At 46.0% G+C, this 24191-nt stretch overlaps 1 protein-coding gene across 1 annotated transcript in view; it reads left to right on the top strand.

Moving 5' to 3' along the window:
• The first annotated feature begins 1084 nt into the window (after positions 1-1084).
• MREG (melanoregulin) overlaps positions 1085-24191 on the top strand; it is a 48980-nt gene continuing 25873 nt past the window's right edge. The window contains exons 1-2 of the mRNA XM_080933494.1: positions 1085-1360; positions 21140-21299. Of these exons, the coding sequence (XP_080789620.1) occupies positions 1266-1360; positions 21140-21299 (255 nt within the window). The 5' untranslated portion in view covers positions 1085-1265. The remainder of the gene's footprint in view (positions 1361-21139; positions 21300-24191) is intronic.

The following is a 24191-nucleotide window of genomic DNA, read 5'->3' as shown; positions in this document are numbered from 1 at the left end:
CCCTGGGCCAAGCATTAACAAACCATCACACCTTGTATCTTTTATTGAGGGTGGGACATTCAAATGCCAGACTCTAAATTTTGAATTGCTCACTGGAGAGCAATTTGGCAAGACTGATCAAAATTAAAGGGGCGGGCTGGAGAGATGGCTCAGCGGTTAAGAGCAGGGACTACTCTACTAGAGGTCCTGAGTTCAATTCCCAGCAACCACATGGTGGCTCACAACCATCTGTAATGAGATCCGGTGCCCTCTTCCGGTGTGTCTGAGGACAGTGACAGTGTACTCACATATGTATAAGATAAACAAATCTTTTTTTTTTTAAATAAAGGGGCATCTTATGACACAGCAAGTCAACTGCCCAACCTTAGTATAAAAGGTTGGGATTGGTTCACCCTCCGCTTACATAACACACTGGTATCCGTGTCCGTGAGATTACGTCTGGGTTAGGAAGACAGAAAGGTACACACACGGACGCAGTACAGTCTGCATGGCTTGAGTGAAATGAGCCAGGCGCAAAAATGTGTGCATGGGAAGGGTTGGAGGGAGGAAAGGGAATAGAATGGGCGGCGGGGATAGGGGGATGTAATATTTTAATTTCAAAAGATAAAACAAAAACAAAAGCAGAAAAAATCGGTGCGGTATCTGCTGCTTGGACATTAAAATAAAAAAAAAGGATTTTGGGGGCTGGAGCGGAAGACAGCTTGGTGGTTAAGAGCACTTATTGCTACAGAAGTCAGGATTCGGTGTCCAGCACCCACATGGTAATTTACAAAAATACATCTCTATCATAATATAACAGTTGTAGAACTCACAAGTGGTTGCTTCCCCCACCCCTAAGACCATTTGGGGAAAAAAAAAAAAACTTTTTCAAAGCGTGTATTGTGGGAGACCTTTCACTTCCTCTGCAGTGACGCCAATTAAAAGGACGGTTGGGTCCAGCCACGCGCTGCAGACCCCGGCTGCCCAGCGGTCACCCCCGGGGGTTCTGCGCTGCGCCTGGAGCGCGCTCGCTCCTTAGAGGGCGGCAGCGGGGCGTCGCGGGGACGCATGCGCTCGGGCGGCGCCGGGGAATTAAAAGAGAGAAGGAAAAGCTCCCGCGGCAAACGCGCGGCTTGCGTCTCCCCGGCCGGCGTCTCCCCGGCCGGCCGCGGCGTGATGCGCACGGCCCGGCCCGTGACGCCGCGGCCGTCCCCGTCCCTGTCCCCGCGCCCCAGCCGCCATCGTGCGCCCGGCTCCAGGACCCCGACGGTCGGGCCTAGTTCCCCATGGGGCTGCGTCGCTGGCTGCGGAGCGCCTGCTGCTGCTGCCCGTGCCGGTGCCTGGAGGAGCCCGCGCGGCCCGAGAAGGAGCCGCTGGTCAGGTGCGTACCGGGCCGCCTCGCGCGGTGGGGACCCGGGTGTCGTCTGAACCGGGGGCGGGGTGCTGTTTGAGGACACGGCAGCGGCGCCACCCGGTCCCCCTGGGCTCCGCACTGCGCGTCTCGGACGAGACGTTTTAAGCCCTGGATCCTTGATTTTGTTTGGCAGCCGATGCCCTTGGGAAGTGAAGTTCCCAGAGGGGGGCTCTCATCGGAGGAGATGGACAAGCGTGGGTTTCCGTGGCTCTGCGCGAAAAACCCCAAAAGTTTGGCTGTCTCGTCCAGTGTCATAACAGAAAGAAGTAGATTTCGGAGACTGAGGGATAAAACTATGCGGGCTGTACCAGAGACCGCCTATTGATTGTTCGGTGTAGCTTAAGCTGTGAAATGCGAGGAAATGTAATGCTCATTAGCAAAAGTGCTAAGAGGCTTCTTGTGACTCAACCCTATGAACAGTTTTGCTTGAGTTCCTTTTTTAAAAAACAATACTTTAATATAGGTATGAGCAGAAGGGGTAGAAGAAAAAGGCACTCAGAAGTAAGACATACCCCAGTGTGGGTACCGGCTCCTAGAGAGGAGAGCCGGGACTGTGATTTTTATTTTGCCTTCAAATGATTTTCTGTCCCCATGGCGAGTTTGTTGAAATTAAGTTCCACCATGCCAGGTTAGCCTTATGTTCTTAAAAAAAATGAAGTCCTACTAAGTCGTGCCCCAGGGAACAGAATATTTAGAATGAAATTAGGGCACAGGATATAGGGTGGAATTCTAAACAACAAGCTCAGAAGCCAGGGCCTCTTCCTTAAGGGACACAGAAGGAATACAGTCTTGCTTGTACAACTCTTCCCGAAGCCAAGCACGGCTTACCTTTCCTTACCCTGTCAAGTCCAGACACTTGCCCTGACTCTGGAGAGTTACATAACCCATCCTGCCTGTCTGCTCTTATTTTCCAGCACATTCAGCACGGTGTACTTGCCCCTGTAGGAACAATTTTCTCTTAGTCCATCCAAGCTTGCGGCCAGTGGTGACCTTTTGCCTTCTACCCTCTTTCCTAAAGCAGCCTCGTTTGATCACGTTGCTCCTTTTCATCTTCCTCTTGCGATTTAAGCCTTGGATTTATCATCTTGTTATTTGGTGAGGTGTTTCTTGAAATAGATCTAGACACACAAGGCACTATATACACACATGAAACAACACACACACACACAGTCTCTCTCTCTCTCTCTCTCTCTCTCTCTCTCACACACACACACACACACACACACACACACACACACAGAGAGAGAGAGAGAGAGAGAGAGAGAGAGAGAGAGAGAGAGAGTGTCTTACAACATAGACCTGTAGACCTGGCTGACCTATAATTCAGGGTCCACTTGCCTCCTGAGTGCTATGATTAAATCTCTCCTGGCTACCATACTGTGCTTGCTTGTTTCTTCTCTCTTAGATTTTGAGATTACTTTGGGTTTGGAGAAACCAAATTACCCACCTTTCATTTAAATGACAATAGGTGACAGTGTAGATTTTTATCTCGGGACTCCAGACTCTAGGTTATTATGAAATACAGCCTTCAGTTTAGTTTCAGCCAGTTTTCGTTTTTTCTTCCAGTGCTTTCCCCCCCTAGAATTGCTGGACTTTTAGGTACGTTTTATTTTGAAATTGTCTTGCTTTATGCTCAGTGGATGGCAGATTGAATTTTGTGATGTCTTCCTTTTTTTCTTTTTCTTTTCGTCTTTTCTGTCTGTCTGTCTCTCTCTGTCTCTGTCTCTCTCTCTCTCTCTCTTTCAGAACAATACAGTTAGCCAGGCATGGTGGGGCAGATTTATAATTGCAGCACTTAGGTTGGGAGGCAGGAAAATCAAGTGTTCAAAGCTTCCTTGGCTATAGGAGTTTAAACACAAAACCCTATCTAAAAAGAAATGTTTAAAAACTAGGAAGGTGCCGGTGGTGCTTGCTGCTGCATGCTTTTTAATCCCAGCACTTAGAGGCAGGCAGATCTCTGTTAGCTGAAGGCCAGCCTGGTCTACAAAGAGGGTTCCTGGATGGAGAAATGCTGTCTCAAAAATACAAAACAAGCCAAAACAACAAAACAAAAGAAAAACACCCCCCCCCAAAAACCCCAAAAACAAAGAACCAAAACAAAGAAACCAAAAACAACAACAAAAAACAGGAAGGTCTCATCAGTTGGAGAAGCATAGCCAAACACTGATGAGTCCCAGCTACCTGGGACAAGTCACGTAAGTGGGTGACTGGCCAAGAGTTATTAAGGTTGTTTGTGGCGCAGTTTCCTCATGTCTTTGTTAAGGGTGATGATGCTAGAACATACTTCAGAGGATTTTAGGGAGAAAGGAAAGGAGATCATACATTCCAAGTGCTTAATAGAGTGTCTGACAACATAGCAAATAGCCCATAAATTTTAATTAGTACTAATTTTCATGTTATTCTGAGCATGTGAGTATGAGTGGGCTTGCGTCATGTGGTTCAGTGTTATTCTGGCGCCATTTTGATGTAACCATTCGGAAGGCCAGCTTATTAATGGGCATGAGATAGTGGGTATACATATATCTGTGGGTACTTGCCTGTTCTTTTCTACCCAAGTCTTCAGAAGATCTGGTTTGAATTCATTGCTTTCGTTTGTTATTATTGCTTATTTATGTTTGTGATACTGATATGCATCCATGTCTGTATGCATGGTCACGTGTGCATGGGTGTCTTAGTCAGGGTTTTATTGCTGTGAACAGACACCATGACCAATGCAAGTCTAATAAAAGACAACATTTAATTGGGGCAGCCTTACAGGTTCAGAGGTTCAGTCCCATATCAAGGCAGGAGCATGGCAGCATCCAGGCAGGATGGTGCAGGAGGAGCTGAGAGTTCCACATCTTCATCCAAAGGAAGCCAGGAATGGACCAAGCATTCTCAGGCAGCTAGGAGGAAGGTCTCCAAGCCTACCCCTAGAGTGACACACTTCCTCCAACAAGGCCACACCTTCTAATAGTGCTACTCCCTGGGCCAAGCATATGCAAACCATCACAATGGGTACATGTGTGTGCAGGCCTATGTGCATATAGGGGCCTGGGGTTGATATTAGGTATCTTCTTGATTGCTTTCTTCTCTCACTTGAATTCAGAGCCTTGTTTAGGAGATGCCCTGTCTCTGCCACCTGAGCTGGAATTACAGGTGGATTACCATGCCTCCCTGGCATTTATGTGGGGGCTGGGGATCCAAACACTAGTTCTCACATTTGCATGACAAGTACTTTACCTGGTGAACTATCTATGCTCTATTTTTTTTTTAACATATGTCGTTGACTTTTAGTATATACACAAAATCATTTATCTATGACTATTATATTTTATTTGTGTGTGTGTGTGTGTGTGTGTGTGTGTGTGTGTGTGTGTGTGTGTGTGTGTTGGCATGCTTGGGCTTTGGCTTATGTATGGAGGTCAGAAGAGAGGAGCACTTGTGAGAGCTAGTTCTCTTCCAGCACCATACGAGTCCTGGAGAAGGAACTCAGGTCATCAGACTTGGCAGCACGCATAGTTACCCTCTGAGCCATCTTTTTAGCTGGCTGTTGGTACTGTTTAATTCTAGTATATTTTACCCCCCCCAAAAAAAGAAAGAAAGAAAGAAAAAGAAAAAGAAAAAAACGAGCACCCCTGCAAGCCATCCCTTTCTCTATTCTCACCAATGTCTTTGGCATTATTGATTTGCCTGTTTTGGATATTTTTTCATAAGTGGGATCATAATTGGCCTTTTGTGTGTGACTTTCTATACTTAGCACAGTGGCTTCAGGCTGTATTGTGTTGGAGCATGTATCAATACTCAATTCCTTTTCATGGCTGAGTATTATTTCTTTGTGTGGATTTATCATTCCATGTTTATCTTTTCACCTGTTGGTGGCCATTGAATTATTTCTGCTTTTGCCTGTTATGAATAGTGTGTGAACATTCGTGTGCAGGCTTCTGTGTAGACATGGCTTCAGCTAGCTCCCTTGGGTAAAGCTCGTAGAGTGGAATTACTAGGTCACGGGACCTGCTGTTCTGTTTCTAAAGAGCCTGGGTGTAGCATTTACCGATGAGGTGAAGTCTTGTGACCAGATGGTTCACACTGTTATTGAGAACTTTAATTTGTCACGTCGTCTTTTTTCTTTTCCTTATGATTCTTTTCTTTTACTTTGCTCCTCTAACAGTTGTTTACCAGCTCTGAGAATGTGATTCATGCTTTATTTTAGTCCGAGAGCTGTAGTGCCCGGAAGAGCTACTCTCATCAGGGGAGGCCACATCGCCACCTGTTTGTGTGGCCACCTCCAGGCCTTTCTCAGAACTACACTCGGACTCCTGTTGGACCCGGGCCTGCAGCTCTGAGGCTCAGCTTGCTGCACAGTCTGAGCAGATTTTTGACCTTGGTCCTTTGTCTTTTGTGGGGACTGTGTCTCTGGGGAGGAAAGAGTCTCTGTTCTCAGCTGTGCCTCTGTGTTTTCTCTGCCCTGATTGTCTCCTCTCTCTCTCAAAACATCCCTCGGTTTCCCCTGACTAACCTTGATGATACTGTGATCTTTAACTGCCATTCTCTGATGTCCTCTGTATCACATGCTAATGTCTGAAAGGCAGTTGCCTGGACTCCCACTTCCTTCTTTACTACTGTTGTTGTTATTGCTATTAAATAGGAACATTTGGTAAGTGTGCTAAAAACACAGCTTCTGGTACCTACCCCAAAGAGACTGATAGGTAAGTCTGGGGCAGGCCTGGGGTTCTGCATTTTAGGAACTATAACTACACTAGGTGGTTTGACTGTGGATGGTCTGTGGACCTAGTTTGTGAAGCAGCCCTAAAATCCGTGCGCAGGGCTGGGGAGACGGTCAGCAGGTAAGAACCGTGCTCTGGTAACAGAGGGACAGGGACTTGGATCTCCGGAGCCCATGTAAGATGTTGGGTGGGTGTGTCAGCCGGTGTAATCCCAGCACTGGGAAGATGGGACAGAGGATTCCTTGAGCAAGCTGGCTAGCAAGACTTCCTGAAACTGAGAGCCCCAGGTAGCAAAAGACCGGCCTCCACAGAAAAGGTGGAGAACAATTAAGAAGACTCTTGGCATCAACCTTGGGCCTCCACACATACACATAAGTACACTTGCCCCCTTGCACATATGCACATAAGCAAAAGAAATAAGAGCTATGCAGTGGAGAGGCACACCTATATAGATGGTATTTTTATTGGGCTTCTGGTCTTTTCCTGATCCTGAAATCAGATGTCTCGTTCGATGGCTATCGTGTCTTTGGAGGTTGGGAGCAAAGAGAACTGACTGGTCCTCTCTCAGTGTACTCGATACCTGTTGCCATGCTGGGCTCCCTTGTCTGCTCCGTCACATTTCCTCCTCCCTGGAGTCTAATTTTGCATTCACTGCCTCTGTGGCTAACCAGTGAGCTGGCTCCCTACCTGCTGATGTCATGCTTGTTAGCAGAGACACCTTTGTGTGTGTGTGTGTGTGTGTGTGTGTGTGTGTGTGTGTGTGTGTAGAGTGTGTACAGAGTGTGTAAGTAGAAGCTAGAGGAGGACATCTGGTATCCTGCCTTCAAACCACAAATTATGCTTTTGTGACGGTAGAGCTAGGCTGGCAGACAGCAAGACCCAGTGTTCCTCCTGTCTCTACCCCATCACAGCACTGGGACTGCAGCAGTGTGAGCATGGCCACACTTGGCCTTTTACATGGGTGCTTGAGATTTGAACTCAGTTCTCATGCTTGTGCGGCAAGAACTGGTACCTGGTGAGCTGTCTCTCCAGTGCCCTAGTTTCTTTCCTTCTGAGAAACTTTGCTCAGGTTTAAGCCTTTTAGAGCATATGTTGGGAAGTCTCCCTAAGAAGTTAAGGTGTCTCTTTATGTTTTCCCTTGGGCCTCTTCCTGCCTTCACCAGCTGTCACACTTATAAGGTGTATATTTTAAGTCCAGTGAGACTAGAGGTCTCAGCCAGCATCTGGTGACTGAAATCAGCCAGCTTTTGTATGCCCTGTGGTACCTGGCGCAGTGAGCCACAATGGAGTAAGAGTCGAATAAAATTATTTTTGACTATTAGTTATATTTGTCCATTTATGAATTGCTTGCTATCTATAAAATTTCCTATATTTTTAATTGTATATATGTATGTATGAGTGTATTTATTTGTTTGTTTGTTTTTTTGAAACGTTATTTTTCTGTGTAGCTCTGGCCATCCTGGAACTCACTCTGTAGACCAGGCTGGCCTTGAACTCATAGAGATCCACCTGCCTCCCAAGTGCTGGGACTAAAGGTGTGTACCAGCACTGTCTGGCTTTAAAATTATTTTTAAAAATTTTGATGAGTAGTGAAACAGACGTCACTAATCCTGACATGTACCTTAAGAAAGAATGATAATGTCCCTGTACTGTCCCCTTCAGCTCAGGCACTTCCTACCTTCAAGGATGACCTCAGAATGAAATCTGTTTTTAGGATTCTTTTTTGTTTAATTAAAGATTTATTTATTTCGTGTGTGAGTACACTATCGCTGTCTTCAGACACACCAGAGAGGTCATCTGATCTAATGGTTGTGAACCACCATGTGGTTGCTGAGAATTGAACTCAGGACCTCTGGAAGAGTAGTCAGTGCTCTTAACCACTGAGCCATCTCTTCAGCCCATGTTTTTAGAATTTTTAAACCTTATATTCAAAGTGCATATTGCATTCAGGCTCTTGTACAAGTGATATATATTATCCTTTAATTGTTGCATATATTGTCCTTTAATTGTCACTGTGACCAAAAGAGATAGATGTTATCTAGGCATAAGCGAGGAATCCTAAGCGTCAAGAAATTAAATAATAAATTCAAAGTAATAACCAATAAGAGAGTGGATTTGAGAACCAGTTGTGGGACTGGAGAGATGGCTCAGCAGTTAAGAGAATGGTTGTTCTTCTGGGAGGACCCAGGTTTGATTCCTACTACTCCTATGGTGGCTCACAACTGTCTGACCTCCAGTCCCAAGGGATCTGATGCTCTAATCTGGACTCCAAGGGAACCAGGGATGTACACGGTGCACAGCCATCCACAGCACCTATGCATATAAAACAAAATAAATCTTAAGGGAAAACAAAACAGAACATTGTGATGACACACACCTGTAAGTATGAGGCTTGGGAGAGGTGGAAGCAGGAATACTGGATGTTCCAGGTCTTTGAGAGGTGGTGACACGTTTCTTTAACACCAGCACTCCATACCAGAGGTGGGTGGATCTCTGTAGGGCTGAGACCCACCTGTTATACATAGAGAGTTTCCCATCAGAGCCAGGATGGCACAGTCTCTCTCTCTCTCTTTCTCTCTCTCTCTCTCTCTCTCTCTCTCTCTCTCTCTCTCTCTCACACACACACACACACCAAATTCAAGGTCCATCTCGGTTATATAGTGAGTGAGTTCAGGGTCAGTTGCCTGCAAGGCAAGCCCATTACCAACTGAGCTGCCACTCCAGCCTTCCTACATACAGGTTTTTAACCAGACAGGCAAGGGTTCACATCTTTTGAAGTCAGGCATGATAGTCTGAGCTTACAATTCCAGAACTGGAGAGTCCTGTTAGCTGAAGAGATGTGTGCCTAAGTTCTCCCTCCCTCCCTCCCTCCCTCCCTCCCTCCCTCCCTCCCTCCCTCCCAGATCTTTACCTCTTTCTCTTTCCTTCTTTCTCTCCCTCCCTCTTCTTTCCTTTTTTCCCTCTTTCTTTTCTCTCCCAGTGCTGGGGATGGAACTCAGTGCCTTGGACATACTAGCTAAGTGCTCTCCCATTGCCCCAGCCCTGAGGCAGACATTGCTAACACTGACAGTTTAAGAACAAACCTAGGCCTGGAGAAAGGACTTGACCTGATGTTAGCACACAGGTTTCTTTGGCTCGTGTACTCATTGTTCACTGGGACGGAAGTCTGATGAGTACTGAATCACAGTAGCATGATCATATCCACCATCCACAGAAGGTTTGAGTTCTGAGTGCCGCTGGCCACACACTGACCACACTCCCAAAGCAGGGTAAGAAGTGATTGGATCAGCATCACAAACCATTGTGTTGGGGAGAGAGCCACAATGCAGATGGGGTTTTGAGCTGTCTGTATCATTGGCCGCCCATCTCTCAAGTACTCAGCGCCTTTGTGTTGGTTGCCTTAACATCTTAAGTTACTAATTATAAGAAATGTGGGGTATTGATCAAGGCTGTCAGAATAACAAAGTGATGGCTTATAGCCACAGAAACATGTTCCCATATGGTTCTTCCTGTGTCTAAGTCTGAAATCCAAGTGTCATTGGGGCCACAGTTGCTTGGACTACCAGGACAGTGGTTCTCAATCTGTGGGTTTCAACCCCCTGGCAAGCGACTCCTAGAGCAGTTTATCTTTGCTGATTCCAGCTTTGGGGTTCTTGGTGTCTCCTGACTGGTAGCAGCTCAGTTTAACCTCTTCCTCTGTCTTCCATGTTTCTTTCTTCAGCCTTAAACTTCTTCCTTTATGAAGACCAGAGAATTGAGTTTAGTGACATCCCTAAAATCTAGGATGGGCTCATTTCAAGATCCTTTAATTAGTGACATCTTTAAAACCCGTATTTCCAAGTAATGGCTCCTTGGCAGGTACTGGGGATTAGCACTTGGATATACCTTTTGTGGGGACACTTAAGCTCACTTCAGAATATTTTGGAAAAATGAGTGAGCCAAGGTATTTGCTTTGTTTTGGGATGCTGATCAAACCTAGAGCTCTGTGTACGCCAGGTGAGTGCTCTTACCAGTGAGCTGCAGCCTTGGCCATCCAAAGCGTCATTTTTTTTTTTTTTTTTTTTTTTTTTTTGATTTCACATTTGTAACATGATTTTCCTCTGTCCTTTATAAAAGCATGTAAAATTCCACCTGAGCATGAGTTGTGGCCCCAGGGGCTTTAGCTGTAGATACTGCTAGGCAGATTAGAGAGATCAAATATACAGCCTCTTGACACATTACCAAAGGCCTTGGAAGAGGCCAACATAGAATATTTGGTGTAATGCCACATGTAACACCATCTCTCATGTGCATCGGTTGGTACCCACTCAGGGAAATGACTTCCTTTGTCCATCTTTATTACCTGTTAGTGACTGAGAAGCATCACCATCACGGTGTGGGTATCCAAAGACAAAGGAAGCAGAAAGAACCACCAAGCTTGCTTAGTTCTTCTGAAGGCAGGCCTTTACCTTGTGGACCTTCTGAGTAGCTGGGACCCCAGGCCTGGCTTAAATTGCTAACTGTGGATGATTCTCTCTTAAAGCTTCCAAATATTGTGCTCCCTGCTTGTTTCAGGCACCCACCTGCAGCTTCATGATGCTCACACCGGGGACAGGGAAGGGAGAAGGAATGCGGCCCTTCATTTTTCTGCAGTGCCTGGATGCCAATTATGGAAAATAAATGAGACCACACTTTGCTCTAGATAATTAACTTGTGTCCAGAGAGAGGGTGTTTTAGGAAGGAATGGAATTTTTCCGAATGTCCCTCAGGCCACGTAGACTTGACATAGTTTGAGCCAGCCTACTTCAGGATGCTGACAAGGGAGAGTTGAGGAGGAAGCATCGGTGACATTTCATCTTCCCTGGGCTTGCCCTGATCCTCCATGCTCCTGGGGTAGTAGGCACTGTGGACCAGGCTTTGTATATGTTAGTTGAATATTGCCCTAACCCATGAGGTGTAGTCATTAGTCAAATTCTGTGAAGTTATCCCGAACACCAGATGAGTAGAAACTAAACCCCTGGTCGACAAATACTCTTCTTTCATGCATCCTGTGGAATGACACCTCACCGTTGGTCATGAACATTGAACTCTTGGGGAACAGCTGCTGTAGGTCATGTGTGAATGGAGTTTATTTGGCACGTGCCTTTTATTTATTTTGTTTTACACATGGGGGGTTTTATATAACTCAGGCTGACTTCACATTTGCTGTGTAGCTGAGGATGACCTTGAACTTCTGATCCTCCTGCCTCTACTTTGCAAGCTTTACAGGTCCTCACCGCCTTGCCCAGTTTATTCAGCGCAGGGAAGTTTAACCCCGGGGATTTGAGCACCAATGGGCTCCCCTCCCCATCCCCACACACGGATTTTCACATCTCATTACCACCTTCTCACACTGTAAACAGCAGGTCACCAGTGAAAAGTGAAAAAGAAATGCAAAACACGTCACAATAAAAATGTTCTTCATTTTGCAATAGACTCACAGGACCTTTGAGTTGATTGAGACAAGTATATTACGAAAGGGGCACTTGCTGCCCACATTCGAGAGGAGCAGGGTGCTCCCGCCCAGCCTTAATTGGGAATGCTGCTCTGTGCCTGTCTACGTATGACCTCAGAGCTGTGGGTTTTAGTGTTGATTTTAGGGTTATAGGTAAATTTTAGCGAGCGGGAAATTCTGTAGATGTGGGTTCGGTGGGTAATGCGGATCATTGATAACCCTGCTTGACAGTTGAAAACCTGAAAGGCGCGCACAGGCCTGTTACATTTTGGTGTCGTCGTGCGAGTGGAGCCCTTCTTGGATGCAGCCAGTGTACGTGGGAGTTCATCTCCAGCTGCTATGTTCTGCCTGCTAGAAATTGTGTTTTGCGTATGAGACTTGCCTTGAATTGTGGTTGCCTGGGGTCCAGAGTCCCTGAACTGCTTTTCCTGTGCTGAGGTTAGAGATGACCAGTCAGTGTGGAGGGAGGACGGGGATGAGGGAGGCTCATGACATTTTGAAGGGGACCATCCCAGGCTTAGAAATGCATTACTTCTTACATGTCGGAGATTTCCTTTTTACAGACAAGACTCACATGACCTCTGGCCGATGTGTTGATGTCGCTGAGAGCACTCAGCCTGGGGTCGAGAAGCCCGGCTCTCCCCTATGCGGCACAGCCTGCCACAGCCCTAGCCAGAGAGTGAGTCACAGGAGTCAGCGGGAGACATGCAGGATCCCCCTTCTGGAGACCTAGAGCAGAGCTGGGAAATAGGGGATGTTCCCGGAACAGGACTCAGAGATCAGCCGCTCACTACTTACAGGATGCTTTTGTTATTGAGACACTCTTAAAATCTAGCTCTGGCTGGCCTGGGACTTTCTATATAGCCTGGGCTTATCCGAAACTCACAGGGACCCTCCTGCCTCCCAAATGCTGGGGTTAGAGACATATTACCACCACCATTTTGTGCGCCGGTGTTTTGTCCGCGTCAATGTCTGTGTGTCATGCGATTGCTTGATGCCCAGGAGGGCCAGAGGAGAACACCAGGTCTTCTGGAACTGGACTTGCAGGTGGTTCTGAGCCACCTCCTGGGTGAGATGAGTTAAACCTGGTTCTCCGGAGCAGTAGTCAGCAGCCAGTGTTGTTAACTGCTGAGCCATCTCTCCAGCTCTCACAAGAATGATTTTTAAAAGTTTTCTTCCCTGGTAACCCACAGAAGCATCCTTGTTCTCCTTTTGTGACTTGTATCAGTTGGTCCTGTGACCCTGGAAGGTCCCTAGAAGGTGACATTTCTCTCAGTTAGTCATGAGACCCTGGAAGGTCCCTAGAAGGTGACATTTCTCTTAGTTAGCCATGTGACACTGGATGGTCCCAAAAGGTGCCATATTTTTTTTCTTGCATATCATGTGATCTGATCTAGGTTTCCTGGAACTTTCTAAATGTCTTGAAGTGATTATATCACTTCACCTTTATGTAAAAAGTAGACTCTGCTTAAAGTAGTTTATTCTGTTAGATACAGGAGAATTTTTAGCTGGGCCAATAAATCTTTGAACTGCTACAGATATTTACTATACATTCTATTCTTTTTTGCCTTTTTTTATTGGATTTTTTATTTACACTTCAAGTGTTATTCCCTTTCCCAGTTCCCCCTCCATAAACCCCCATCTCATCCTCCCTCCTCCTGCTTCTATGAGGGTGCTTTCCCACCGACCCCCTCCTGCCTCCCTGTCCTGATATTTCCTCTACACTGGGGCATCGAGCCTTCACAGGACCAGGGGCCTCTCCTCTCGTTGATGCCTGATAAGGCCATCCTCTGCTACATATGTGGCTGGAGCCATGGGTCCCTCCATGTGTGCTCTTTGGTGGTTTAATGGAACTCTGGAGGGTCTGGTTGTTTGATATTGTTGTTCTTCCTATGGGGTTGAAAACCCTTTCAGCTCCTTCAGTCCTTTCTCTAACTCCTCCATTGGGGGCCTGTTCTCAGTCCAGTGGTTGGCAGAGATCATCCACTTTTGTATTTGTTAGGCTCTGGTAGGACCTTTTTTATTTTTTTGCCCTTTGAGAAAATAATTTTGGTGAGACATTGTACCTAAAGACTGTACTTTCTTAAGTGTTTGGAAGTATCCTGAGTTTCCTTTCTTCCTTTTTTTTTTTTTTTTTTTTTTTTTTTTTTTGGAGACAGACTCTCTAAGTAGCCCTGGCTGTCCAGGAACTCACTACATAGATCACGTGGGCCTCGAACTCACAGAGATTCTTCTCCTTCTGCCCACTGAGCGCTGGGTTTAAAGGTGTGTACCACTCCACCCTGCTCATCTTAGTTTTCTAAAAACCATAACATTGTATGTTTAAATGTTGTTACAGACAAAAGACACTCAGTCTAAAGTACTGCAACCAGTGCTCAAGATAAGAGATAGCTGTCTAGCCGCAGGGCCCCTCCCTGACCATATCTACACCTTCCTCAGAGTCATTTCCTTGTATTTCTTCTTGGCCTTACCGCCTCTCCGTGTACCTTAAAGACACAGCCGAGTTTTGCCTTTAAGCTTCACAGCCGTGGAGCCCAGCGTTGTGTGTTCCCACATGTCTCCCTTCCCTCGCCTGTTGTGCTGAGCTTGCTTTGTGGCTCTTCCTGCTGTACGCTCTATATTCTAGTACGTCCACTCTCTATTAATGCGCTCGAGAGTGGTTCCCAGTGTAATGCTATTAAGCATGGTTCTAAGGTAAGCACAGACCACAAAATTATTCATCCTCTCATGGCCCCCTCCTTGTTCTGTAGATATGTTAAACAGGGCCTCTGTGAGTCTTACCTTCTCTGCCTAGCATGTTCTTTCTCTGGCTTCCTGCAGGAATAGCTCTCACTTTATTCAGATCTCCACCTGGTCGTTTGATCAGATGGTTCTTCCCTTGACTGCCATGTCTAACCCTGCTCCTCCCCTCTCTCTGAGCCTCTCTGTGTATCTCTCCACAGTCCTGGCTGTCATCTGACAGAAACACATGTGCCTATCATCTGGTCCTCCCACAAGACTCTGAGCCTGATTTTTTTTTTTCTTTTTTCTTTTTGTCAATCCAACCAGCTGAACAACGTGAATAGTGTTCTTGGAGCCCAGTGACAAAGCTGTCAGCCTTGGCTCTGTTTGGGAAACGTGTTCAATAATTCAGCAAATGTATATTAAGTATCTGTTGTATGTCAGGTACTGTGTTAAATAAACACTGGCAATAAATAAACCGCTGACTGAGCAAACACGGTGGCTTCATATCTCTTCTAACGATGGCCAGAGAAAGAAAGTATAACAAGTAAGCTGGGAATCCTAGGTGTGCAGAAAGAGGAAGGCTAGAACCAGCGGGGGAGGTGTGCTCACAGTAAATTGGTCAGAGCAGGCCTCAAGAGCAAGTGATGTGTACGTGAAAGGGCAGAGCGGGGAGAGGCAGCCAGCGTCTAGAGGAGACTGGGGTGGGCAGATAGATCAGCCAGTGCAGAGGGACGACGTGACCTAACTTACATTTTGGGAGACCCAATCACGTTGGCTGTTGGATTAAGAACAGAAAAGCCAGCTTGGAGAAATGGCTCTTGCTGCTTTTGCAGAGGAACTGGGTTTGATTCCCAGCATCCACATAGTGGCTCACAACTTATCTGTAACTCCACTTTTGGGGTTGGGGAGGAGGATCTGATGCCCTCTTCTGTGCTTTCTGGGCAGCAGACACATATGTGGTTGCACATAAATACAGACAGGTAAAACACTCATACACATAAAATTTAAAAGTGAACAAGGTTTAGACTCAAGGCAACATGTTTGTTTATATGTTTTAGAGACAGGCTCTCACTGTGTAGCTCTGGACATTTTGGAACTCATTCTATAGGCTAACTGTGAACTCACAGAGGTCTGCCCACTTCTGCCTCCTGGTGCTAGGGTTAAAGACATGTGCCATGGTGCCTGGCTGGGGTAGCAGATGTTTAAACATTGGGTCAAGTAGGATTTTAAAAAAGAAAAGGAAAAGCTAGACTGTCTTAGAAGAAACGAAGAAAGGATGGAAGAACGAAGAAAAGCGGGGAAGAGTCTGGGGGAAGGGAGGACAAAAGGGAGTGAGAGGAAAGACAGAGGGAGAAGGCAGGAGATGGAGGGACAAGCTCTTAGAGTCACCGGCTCCCTCACAAGGAAGTGTCACTGTTAGGGGCTGGCCAGGAGAATTGGACAAGGAGGCCTAGGGCAGAGCAAGGGGAGATCACACAGCTTCTTTAGGTCTGCCTTTCTGGACTCAGGCTTTGCTTCCTTCCCAAGGCCCAGGATCAAGAGCAGTGACCATTGGAACTTCTGGCCAGCAGCCATCCTGGATGTGTGGCATCGTGTAGCTCTTTTCAACATCTTCTTTTTACACAGGGTCCTTGGCAGTGATGAGGAATCCCCAGGCTCTCCCTCTGTAAATGGCTTTCATGCTGACAGGCACTTGGCAACCCTGTCCCCAGGCAGACTTTTACTTATAGCGTTGAAAGAAGACTCCTGACCGGTTTGGGTCTCATTGCCCGAGGTGAGGGTAAGATGAATTGAAGACCTTCCCTTTGGGACCGAGAGTGGCTTCTGCTCGGGTTGTAACATCTGAGCAGCTTCTCAGATGCCCGAGGTTCATTAAATATTTATTATCAGCAGACGGTGACCAGGGGTGAAGTGGCTGCTCTCACTTTCTTTAGAACCTTTTAGACCTGGTCATAGGAGGGAAGAAGAGAGAAGGAAGCTGCTGGTTGGAAGCCCCCTTCCTTCATGTGAGGCTGGCTGGCTCAGTTCAGTCTGCACGCCTGTGTGCACTTCATGGTCTGGGCCTCACAAAGGGTCCTGAGCTGCTTTTCCTCAGGTTCTTTTCTTTTCTTTTCTTTAGGTTGTTTTCTTTATTCTTTTTAGTCCGGCCTCTCTGGGCTGCTTTCAGTAAACGGATAGAGTTGCTGGAATCATCCAGGAGCCTGCACTGATCAAGTCTGAGGACTCAGGAGCTGACCAGACAGACCCATCTAGTAGTGCTCCTAAAGAACTCACAGCCATGGCTCTCTTTGACGTGTGCATGCGTGCGCGTGCGTGTACTTGTGTGGGTATGTTTGGACACCAAGGGACAGCCTTGGGTGTCATTCTTCAGGAGCTGTCCATCTTCCTTTTGAGACAGGGTTCCCCCTCTGACTTAGAACTCACCAGTAGGCTAGGCTGGGATTACAGCCTTACCTCACTATACTTACCAGTGCTGCAGAGACAGCCACTTCCCCACTGAGCTAGCTTTCCAGCCCCTTCACCAGCCTTCAGAAAATCATTGCTAGAATAATCACTTATTTAGAGGCAGGAGTCCACCTTCCCGCTGATTCTAAAGAAGACTTACTAATTCTGAAGAACATGGGCACTTGGGTCCTGGTGGGGAGATATGGGGTGGGGTGGGGTGGGTGTGGCTGTTCAGAGATTAGTGGGCTCAGATGGGGGCATCTGATGAAGGAGAGGGGACACCCTGGAGAGGTCATTGTCTTCTGCATATCAGTGAATAGGCAGAGTTTGAGACTCTGCGTGGGCTAACTTCAAAACCGTGCCCTTAATTAAAACTTGGTAGACCCTCCTGCTTCTGCCTCTAGAGTGCTAGGATCAAAGGCGTGTGCCACCACTTGCCTGGCTTATATGTTACATTTTAACCTTCCTATCATGTGTCTTAGAGATGAAACAAGCTGCCATTTAACATTGGATGAAGTAAGTGTGTGTGCATTTGTGTGTGTGTGTGTGTGTGTGTGTGTGTGTGTGTGCGTGTGTGAAGGGGTGGGGCAGGAGATTCGATGGGACAGACAACTCAGCCCCTGAGAGATGATTGCTCTGCTTTAGGGCTAGGGGCACTGAGTTACTGTCATCAAGTAATTGATCCCACTTAGGGGATGAGCTCATCATGAGGCAGTGTGTCTGTGAGTGAGGCTTCTGTGTTCCTGGAATCTATGTGACTATAGGTCTAGGGAACATTAGAAACTTCTAGGCTGGACTCCAGGGGACCCAGAGAAGGATATTGTAAAAGCTGACAGCTGGGTGTTCCACCAGTCTGGAAAGTACCTGAGTTATCTTCATGCTGTTGGTCTTGAGGGATGAGGTTGGTTAGGTAAATTTAGTGCTAATTAACTCTGTGTTGCCAGTTTTCAACAGACATCCTTTGAATGATTAACATGTACATGTGCAGACTAGAACTGGAATCTGACCTGAAGTTTTAAGACAAGGGAGACAAATGAAAACAGAAGACAGGCACACCAAGCTTTATCCTGCTTTTGGCTACCCATCGGGCATCCAAGAGAAGGGTTAGTGCTAATGAGCAAAACCAGGCTCTCAGCTCTTGCCGTGACACGGTTGCTTAGAGACTCCCAGACGAGAACCTCGCTTGGGAAGATTGTCAGCCTCTCCTTGGAGAAGTTTAGTTCTTAGCTATCAGCTGGGGTAGTGACCTTCACCCTTCCTGTCCCAGGTGGCTGTGTAACAGGAGGGGTGGAATGGGAGAACTTGATACAAGTGTTGAGTCTAAGGTGCCATAGCTTACAGGCTGTCAGAACTAGGAGGCAGAAAGAACCCGGCTCAGCCACCGCGCTCCCCGCTGCCATGCTGATAATGGGCTAAGCCTCTGAAGCTGCATGAGAGCTCCCAATTAGATGCTTTCTTTTGTAAGGGTTGCCTTGGTCATGGTGTCTCTTCACAGCACTGGAACAGTGACTAAGGCACATAGACCTCTTCATGTGACAGTTGATTGTGACACTGCCCCCAGTTATGGCATTTCCTTATTCCTCCTTCAGAGTCATTGCTCTACAGCCCTTTTATCTGACCTGTCACAGCTCACAGGACAGAAGGCTGGACTAGCACTGTCCTCAGCCTGACATCAGATCCTCCCGTGAGTCACTGTATCGCCTGCCCATGTTCGATGGCCTTTCTTGAGCTGTTTTTCTGGTGCGATTCTTTGCCCTTGCTCCTCCGCTCCTCTTTTGGGTGAAAGGCTGATGTCTCCACAAGAACTCCCACATCTCCCTCTTCCATGCAGTGGATCACCTCCTCCTCTCTGCTCTCATTTTGTGCTAAGTTGTACTTAGCTTACAATATTGTAAGGGCACACACACAAAGTACTCGGGTATCAACATCTGTGATTTTGATAAACAGTCACCAGTGTAGGTTTGAATGAATGATTGAGTTCAGCTTGCTTATTGAGGTCTTTATGCACAGAGCACCAAGGTAGCTTTTGCCTCACCCCCTTTATTGGTGCCCCTTCCCCCGACTTCTGTTGTCTCTCGCTTGAGTTACCTGAATTGCTTACGTGTGGATATGTGTACTTATTCTGGTGCTAAGGATCAAACCAGGGCCTTGAACCGCTCAAATACACATTTGTTCTCGCCTTCCCCTGCCTCTTCTTTTTAGACACAGGGTATCTCCATGTAGCACAGGATGGCCCTTAAGATACCAAAGCTGCTTATCACAGTCCTGCATTTGCTCAGCCAAGCCTGTACTAACGTAGAAAAAGGCTAGGTGTGTCAACGTGTGTCTCTAGTCCTGAGCTTCCTCTCCAGCTTCCCTCATCTTTCTGACCAGTGCTCCCTTCCTTCCGGTGCACCCACCGAGCTTCCTCACATGCCTCCCTTGCTGGCAGCTCTGTTGTTACCCGACTCCTACAGTTCTAGCATGGCTTCTCCATTCGCCTGCCCAGTGTCCACGGCTGCCAGGATCTGCTGCCAGCATCCTAGACGTGCTCTCCCACTCCCCCCCTCCCACAGCACTTGCCATACCATAATTTTTGTTATTTAGTCACGGGGTCATCCAGTAGCAGTAAAACCTATTCTTGGTTTTACTGAGGACCGGGCACAGGAGTCACATCTGTATGCCCACGGTTTTCCTGAGTTCCGTGATTAAGATGTAGTTACCCTTCATACATGTTATTAGATGAGGTGAGCAGTGTGGCTAATTGTCCTGTCCTTCAGAAGTTAAATAGGGCTATGTGCAGGCATGTCCTGTGTGCGATGCTTCATCACCAGCCTCTCCAAGGAGTATGAAACAGACTGAACTCTCTCTCTGTCTCTGTCTCTGTCTCTCTGTCTCTCTCTCTCTCTCTTCTCCCTCTCCCTAACTCCGTGTGTGTGTGTGTGTGTGTGTGTGTGTGTGTGTGTGTGTGGTGTTCATGTATGTCTCTATGGAGATAAATGTATGTGGGGTGCAGGCACGTGGGCACAAATGCAATGTGGAGACCCAACATCAATGCCAGGAGATGATCTCCTTCCATAACCCTTTTTCGATGAGGCAGAGTCTCTAGGTCAAACAGGGGTCGCCGATATCATGGCTAGTCAGCTTGCTCGAGGGATCCGTCTGCATCCTCTGAGGCTGTGATTACAGGTAGGCTGCCAAGCACCCAGCCTTCACCTGGGCTCTGGAGATTTGGACTCTGGCCCATCCTCACCCTTGTACAGCAAGTGGTTGTGTTGTTTTGTTTTGCTATGTAACATCAGCTGCCCTGGAACTCGTTAGGTAGACCAGGCTAGCCTCAAACACACTGAGGTCAACTCGCCTCTGCCTCCTGAATGTGGGATGTAAGATGTACACCACCACACCTGGCTCCATCAACAACAAAATATTATCTTGCCTGCTTGCACATGTGTGAATGGTACCCTTCGAAGCCAGATGGAGGCGTTGGATACCTGGGCGTGGAGTTACAGATGGTTGTGATCTCCCATGCGAATGCTGGGAATAGAACCAGGCTCTTCCGCCAAGCAGCTATTGCTCCATCCTGCTGAGCCTTCTCTCCAGCCAGGAAGTGTTTTAATCCACACAGCCATCTCCCCATTCTGCAGCTGAAATTCTTAGTCCTTGATCATTGAAAATATTTGGGTGCAAATATTTGTTGCTTAGGGTTTAAATTTTTTCTTGGGGCTGCGTCAAACCTGGATTCAATTCTCAGCACCCACATGGCAGCTCACAACTGTCTGTAACTCCCGTTCCAGAGGATCGGAAGCCATCATACAGAAGCACATGCAGGCAGAAACACCAGTGCAAATAAAAAATAAATCATAATTTTCTTTCTATCTGTCTGTCTGTCTGTCTATCTATCTATCTATCTACCTACCTACCTACCTACCTACCTATCTATCTGTCTTTTGCCTGAATGTATGTCTGTGCACCACAAGTGTGCCCAGTGCCCACAGAGGCGAGAAAGGGCATCAGATTCTCTGGAACAGTAGTTACAGATGGTTATGAGCTGTCATGTGACCTGAACCCTGGGTCCTTTGGAAGAGCTGCCAGTGCTCCTAACTACTGAGTCATTTCCCCAGACCCAGGCTTGTGTGTGTTGCTAGGCACCCATACTATCCCTTTTTGGCTATTTCTAAAGTGATTAATTAAGTAAGTTAGTTTGTTATTAATTGTAGTGTGTTTATGTTTAATTAGTTAAAGAACTTTGGCCTTTTTTTATATTGTAAGATTTATATATAATATATAATACATGCATATATGTTTTATATATACACATATACATACATATATATGTGTGTGTATATGTGTGTATATATATACATACATATATACACATATATATAATAAAATCCTTATGCTTTTTTCTTTATCTTACAGTGGTAACAATCTATATTCCTCTTTTGGAGCAACTCTGGAGAGGGATGATGAAAAGAACTTATGGAGCATGCCTCATGACGTGTCTCACACAGAGGCGGATGACGACAGGATCTTGTATAATCTGATAGTCGTTCGTAATCAGCAGACCAAAGACTCGGAGGTAAAGTACCTTCTGTCACCTTACTACGTACAGAAATGGCTATTACAGGGCTTCCGTAGGGGTTGACTCTGTACAGTGTCTGTTGTGCAAGCGTGAGGACCTGAGTTTGATACCCAAGAACTCACATAAAAAAGCTGGGCAGGGCAGCACTTGCCTGTCGTCTCAATGCTGAGGAGGCTGAGACACAGGAGGCTCACGGACTGGGTCAGCCGGTCCCGCTGAATCAGTGAGCTCTGGGTTCAGTGCGAGGTCCTGTCTCAAAAGGTAAGGCGGAAGGCTGGAGAGATGGCTCAGTGGTAAAGTGCTTGCTGTGCAAGGCTGTTGATCTTAGTTGGGATCCTCAGAACCTATGTTAGAAGTCACACGAATCTGTAATCCTAGCATGTGCCTCCTGGGAGATTGATGGCAGAAACAGAACTGCCAGAAGCTCACAAGCCAGCTAGTCTGGAAATACACAGCAACAAACAGCAAAGTGGAAGCACACACACACACACACACACACACACACACACACACACGCGATGGCACATATGTGAATGTGCACCTACTTGTATACTCACATATGTATACACAGAGCCAAGGAGGAAAGCATCTAAGGACCTACTGTTAATCTATGGTGTCTGCACACACACTAAATAAAAAGAAATAGTAATTGCAAGGAGACCAGCTGGAAAGAAAGAATGGAGCATGACAGTCAGGTGATGTGGTCCAGGATGACCTTGAACCCCTGAGAAATCTTTCTGCCTCATCCCACTTGGTAGTAGTGAAATGAAAGATGTATTTTAGCAGTGTGCATTAATACTAGTTAATTATGGTTAATGTTGATAGACTTGTTTGATAGCCTAGGAAGACTCATTTTGAACTTTGGATGAGCACATGTTTTGGTGCTTTGGTTTTGGTATGATTTGATTACCTTTGGTAAGAGTTGGAATGGGGAAAGATGGCATTTCTCTGGTTCTGATGGTCTAGAGCTTTCTGCAACACCTGTATTTAGTGTCTTACCAGGGCAGTGGTTCTCAACCTGCGGGTCGAAACCCATTGGGGGGGGGTCGAATGATTTTAACAGGGGTCACCTAATACTATTGGGAAAACACAGTTATTTACATCATGATTTATGACAGTAGCAAAGTTACAGTTATCAATGAAATAATTTTATGGCTGAGGTCACCACAGCACGAAGAACTGTATTAAGGGTCGCAGAATTACTGTACTTGGAGGTTGTTTGCAGCTGAGCCCAGCAGCTCTCCTGGGAGGAGTTCTTGTCTCTGTCTTCTGAGTGCCTCTGCTTTTGAAATGAAAGTTCAAGAGGCCGTAGGAGCCGCAGAACACTCTCCCCAATTGCAGCTTTTGAAGTGAGCCCTGTATGGATGTCCACACAGAGGGGTTTGTTCATTTAGTCTTGCTCAAGAAATAATATTGAGATTGACTCTCAGAGACTGTTACCAAGACAAATAACCAGATTTTATAGCGATTGCACATGAAATTATTTAAAATATGTGTGCATAGGGCTTCCATTTAAAAAATGAGTAATATATGATTAATTTAAAAAGCTTGCATTTTCTTTTAAAAATTGAAATGAAATCATATAAATTATTCATTTCTCATAGATTGGACTATCGATGGTGTAGTCTTCTGCACCTTGATTTTTGTCCTGCTTAATGTGTTCTGGACACATTTCCATTTCTGTATGTTTACTTTTTTTCTTCCTATTGCATTTGGAGACTGTCTGGAATTTTGGTTGCATGAATTTACTACTGTTTATTCAGTGGTCCATATTGCTGTTGAGGGTAATTCCACCCCTTTTTACCATTAGAAGTTATCTAGACATCTAAATTGATTTGTAAGATCTTCCCTGTTTTGTTTTTTTTTTTTTTTTTTTTTTTTTTTTGTTTGTTTGTTTCAGGAGTTGGATTTTTGGGCCACAGTGTATGTATTTAAAATAGAAACTAGGGGTGCTAGAAAGAAGGCTCAGTGGTTAACAGTCCTGGCTTTTCTTCAGGTTCTGTTTCCAGCACCTACATGGTGGCTCACAACTCTTTGTAACTGTAGTTTCAAGGGATCTGACGCCCTCATCTGGTTTCCATGGGCACCAGGCACCAGCATGGTGCATATACAAATATGCAGGTAAAACACTCATAACATATAAAACAAAATAAATAATTTAAATGGAAACCAGAACATTTCAGGGTATAGGATGGAGGTTGCAGTCTGAGATCTCATCAGGGAATAGATTGTAATTTCAGTGAATGATGTGGTTCCTCTCCCCCTACTCTGCATCCTGAACGGTATTAGGAACACATACTGCGGGCTGGAGAGATGGGTCAGGGTTAAGAGCACTGGTTGCTCTTCCTGAGTTCAATTTCCAGCAACCACACGGTGGCTCACAACCATCTGTAATGGGATCCGATGCCCTCTTCTGGTGTGTCAGAAGACAGCTACAGTGCACTCATGCACATAAAATAAATCTTAAAAAAAAAAAAAAAAAAAAAAAAAGGAACGCTGCCTTTTGGGGCATAGTTGCTAAAAGCTCCAGACAGCTTGGAACTTTTGCTTTTTAGAGTAAAACTGAAAAATCTACATTTTCATAGGAAATAGCCAGATTTTAAAAGAACTCGAATTAGAAAACTTGCCAGCGAAGCAAAATGTTAACAGATTATTGATCCTTGTGGACATAAAGAATGGCGCTGCTACTACTTATGTTATCGATTTGTGCAGAAAGACTGCGCAGTGGACTAACCATTGTCTTTTGTGGAGATGACGCTAGAAAGCTGGTTAGCTGGTATTTTAAGTCTGAACAAATTCTGTACTTATTACTATGCCCATGGAGGATAACTTTGGTTCAGATTTTAATGAAACCAGATTTGGGTTTTGAAAAAAAAAATTCACCCCAAT

The sequence above is a fragment of the Micromys minutus genome (genome assembly GCF_963924665.1).
Source record: "Micromys minutus genome assembly, chromosome: 19".
In the NCBI taxonomy this organism is placed as follows: domain Eukaryota; kingdom Metazoa; phylum Chordata; class Mammalia; order Rodentia; family Muridae; genus Micromys; species Micromys minutus.
The sequence above is the reverse complement of the archived record's forward strand: the minus strand, read 5'-3'. Positions and strand labels throughout refer to the sequence as shown.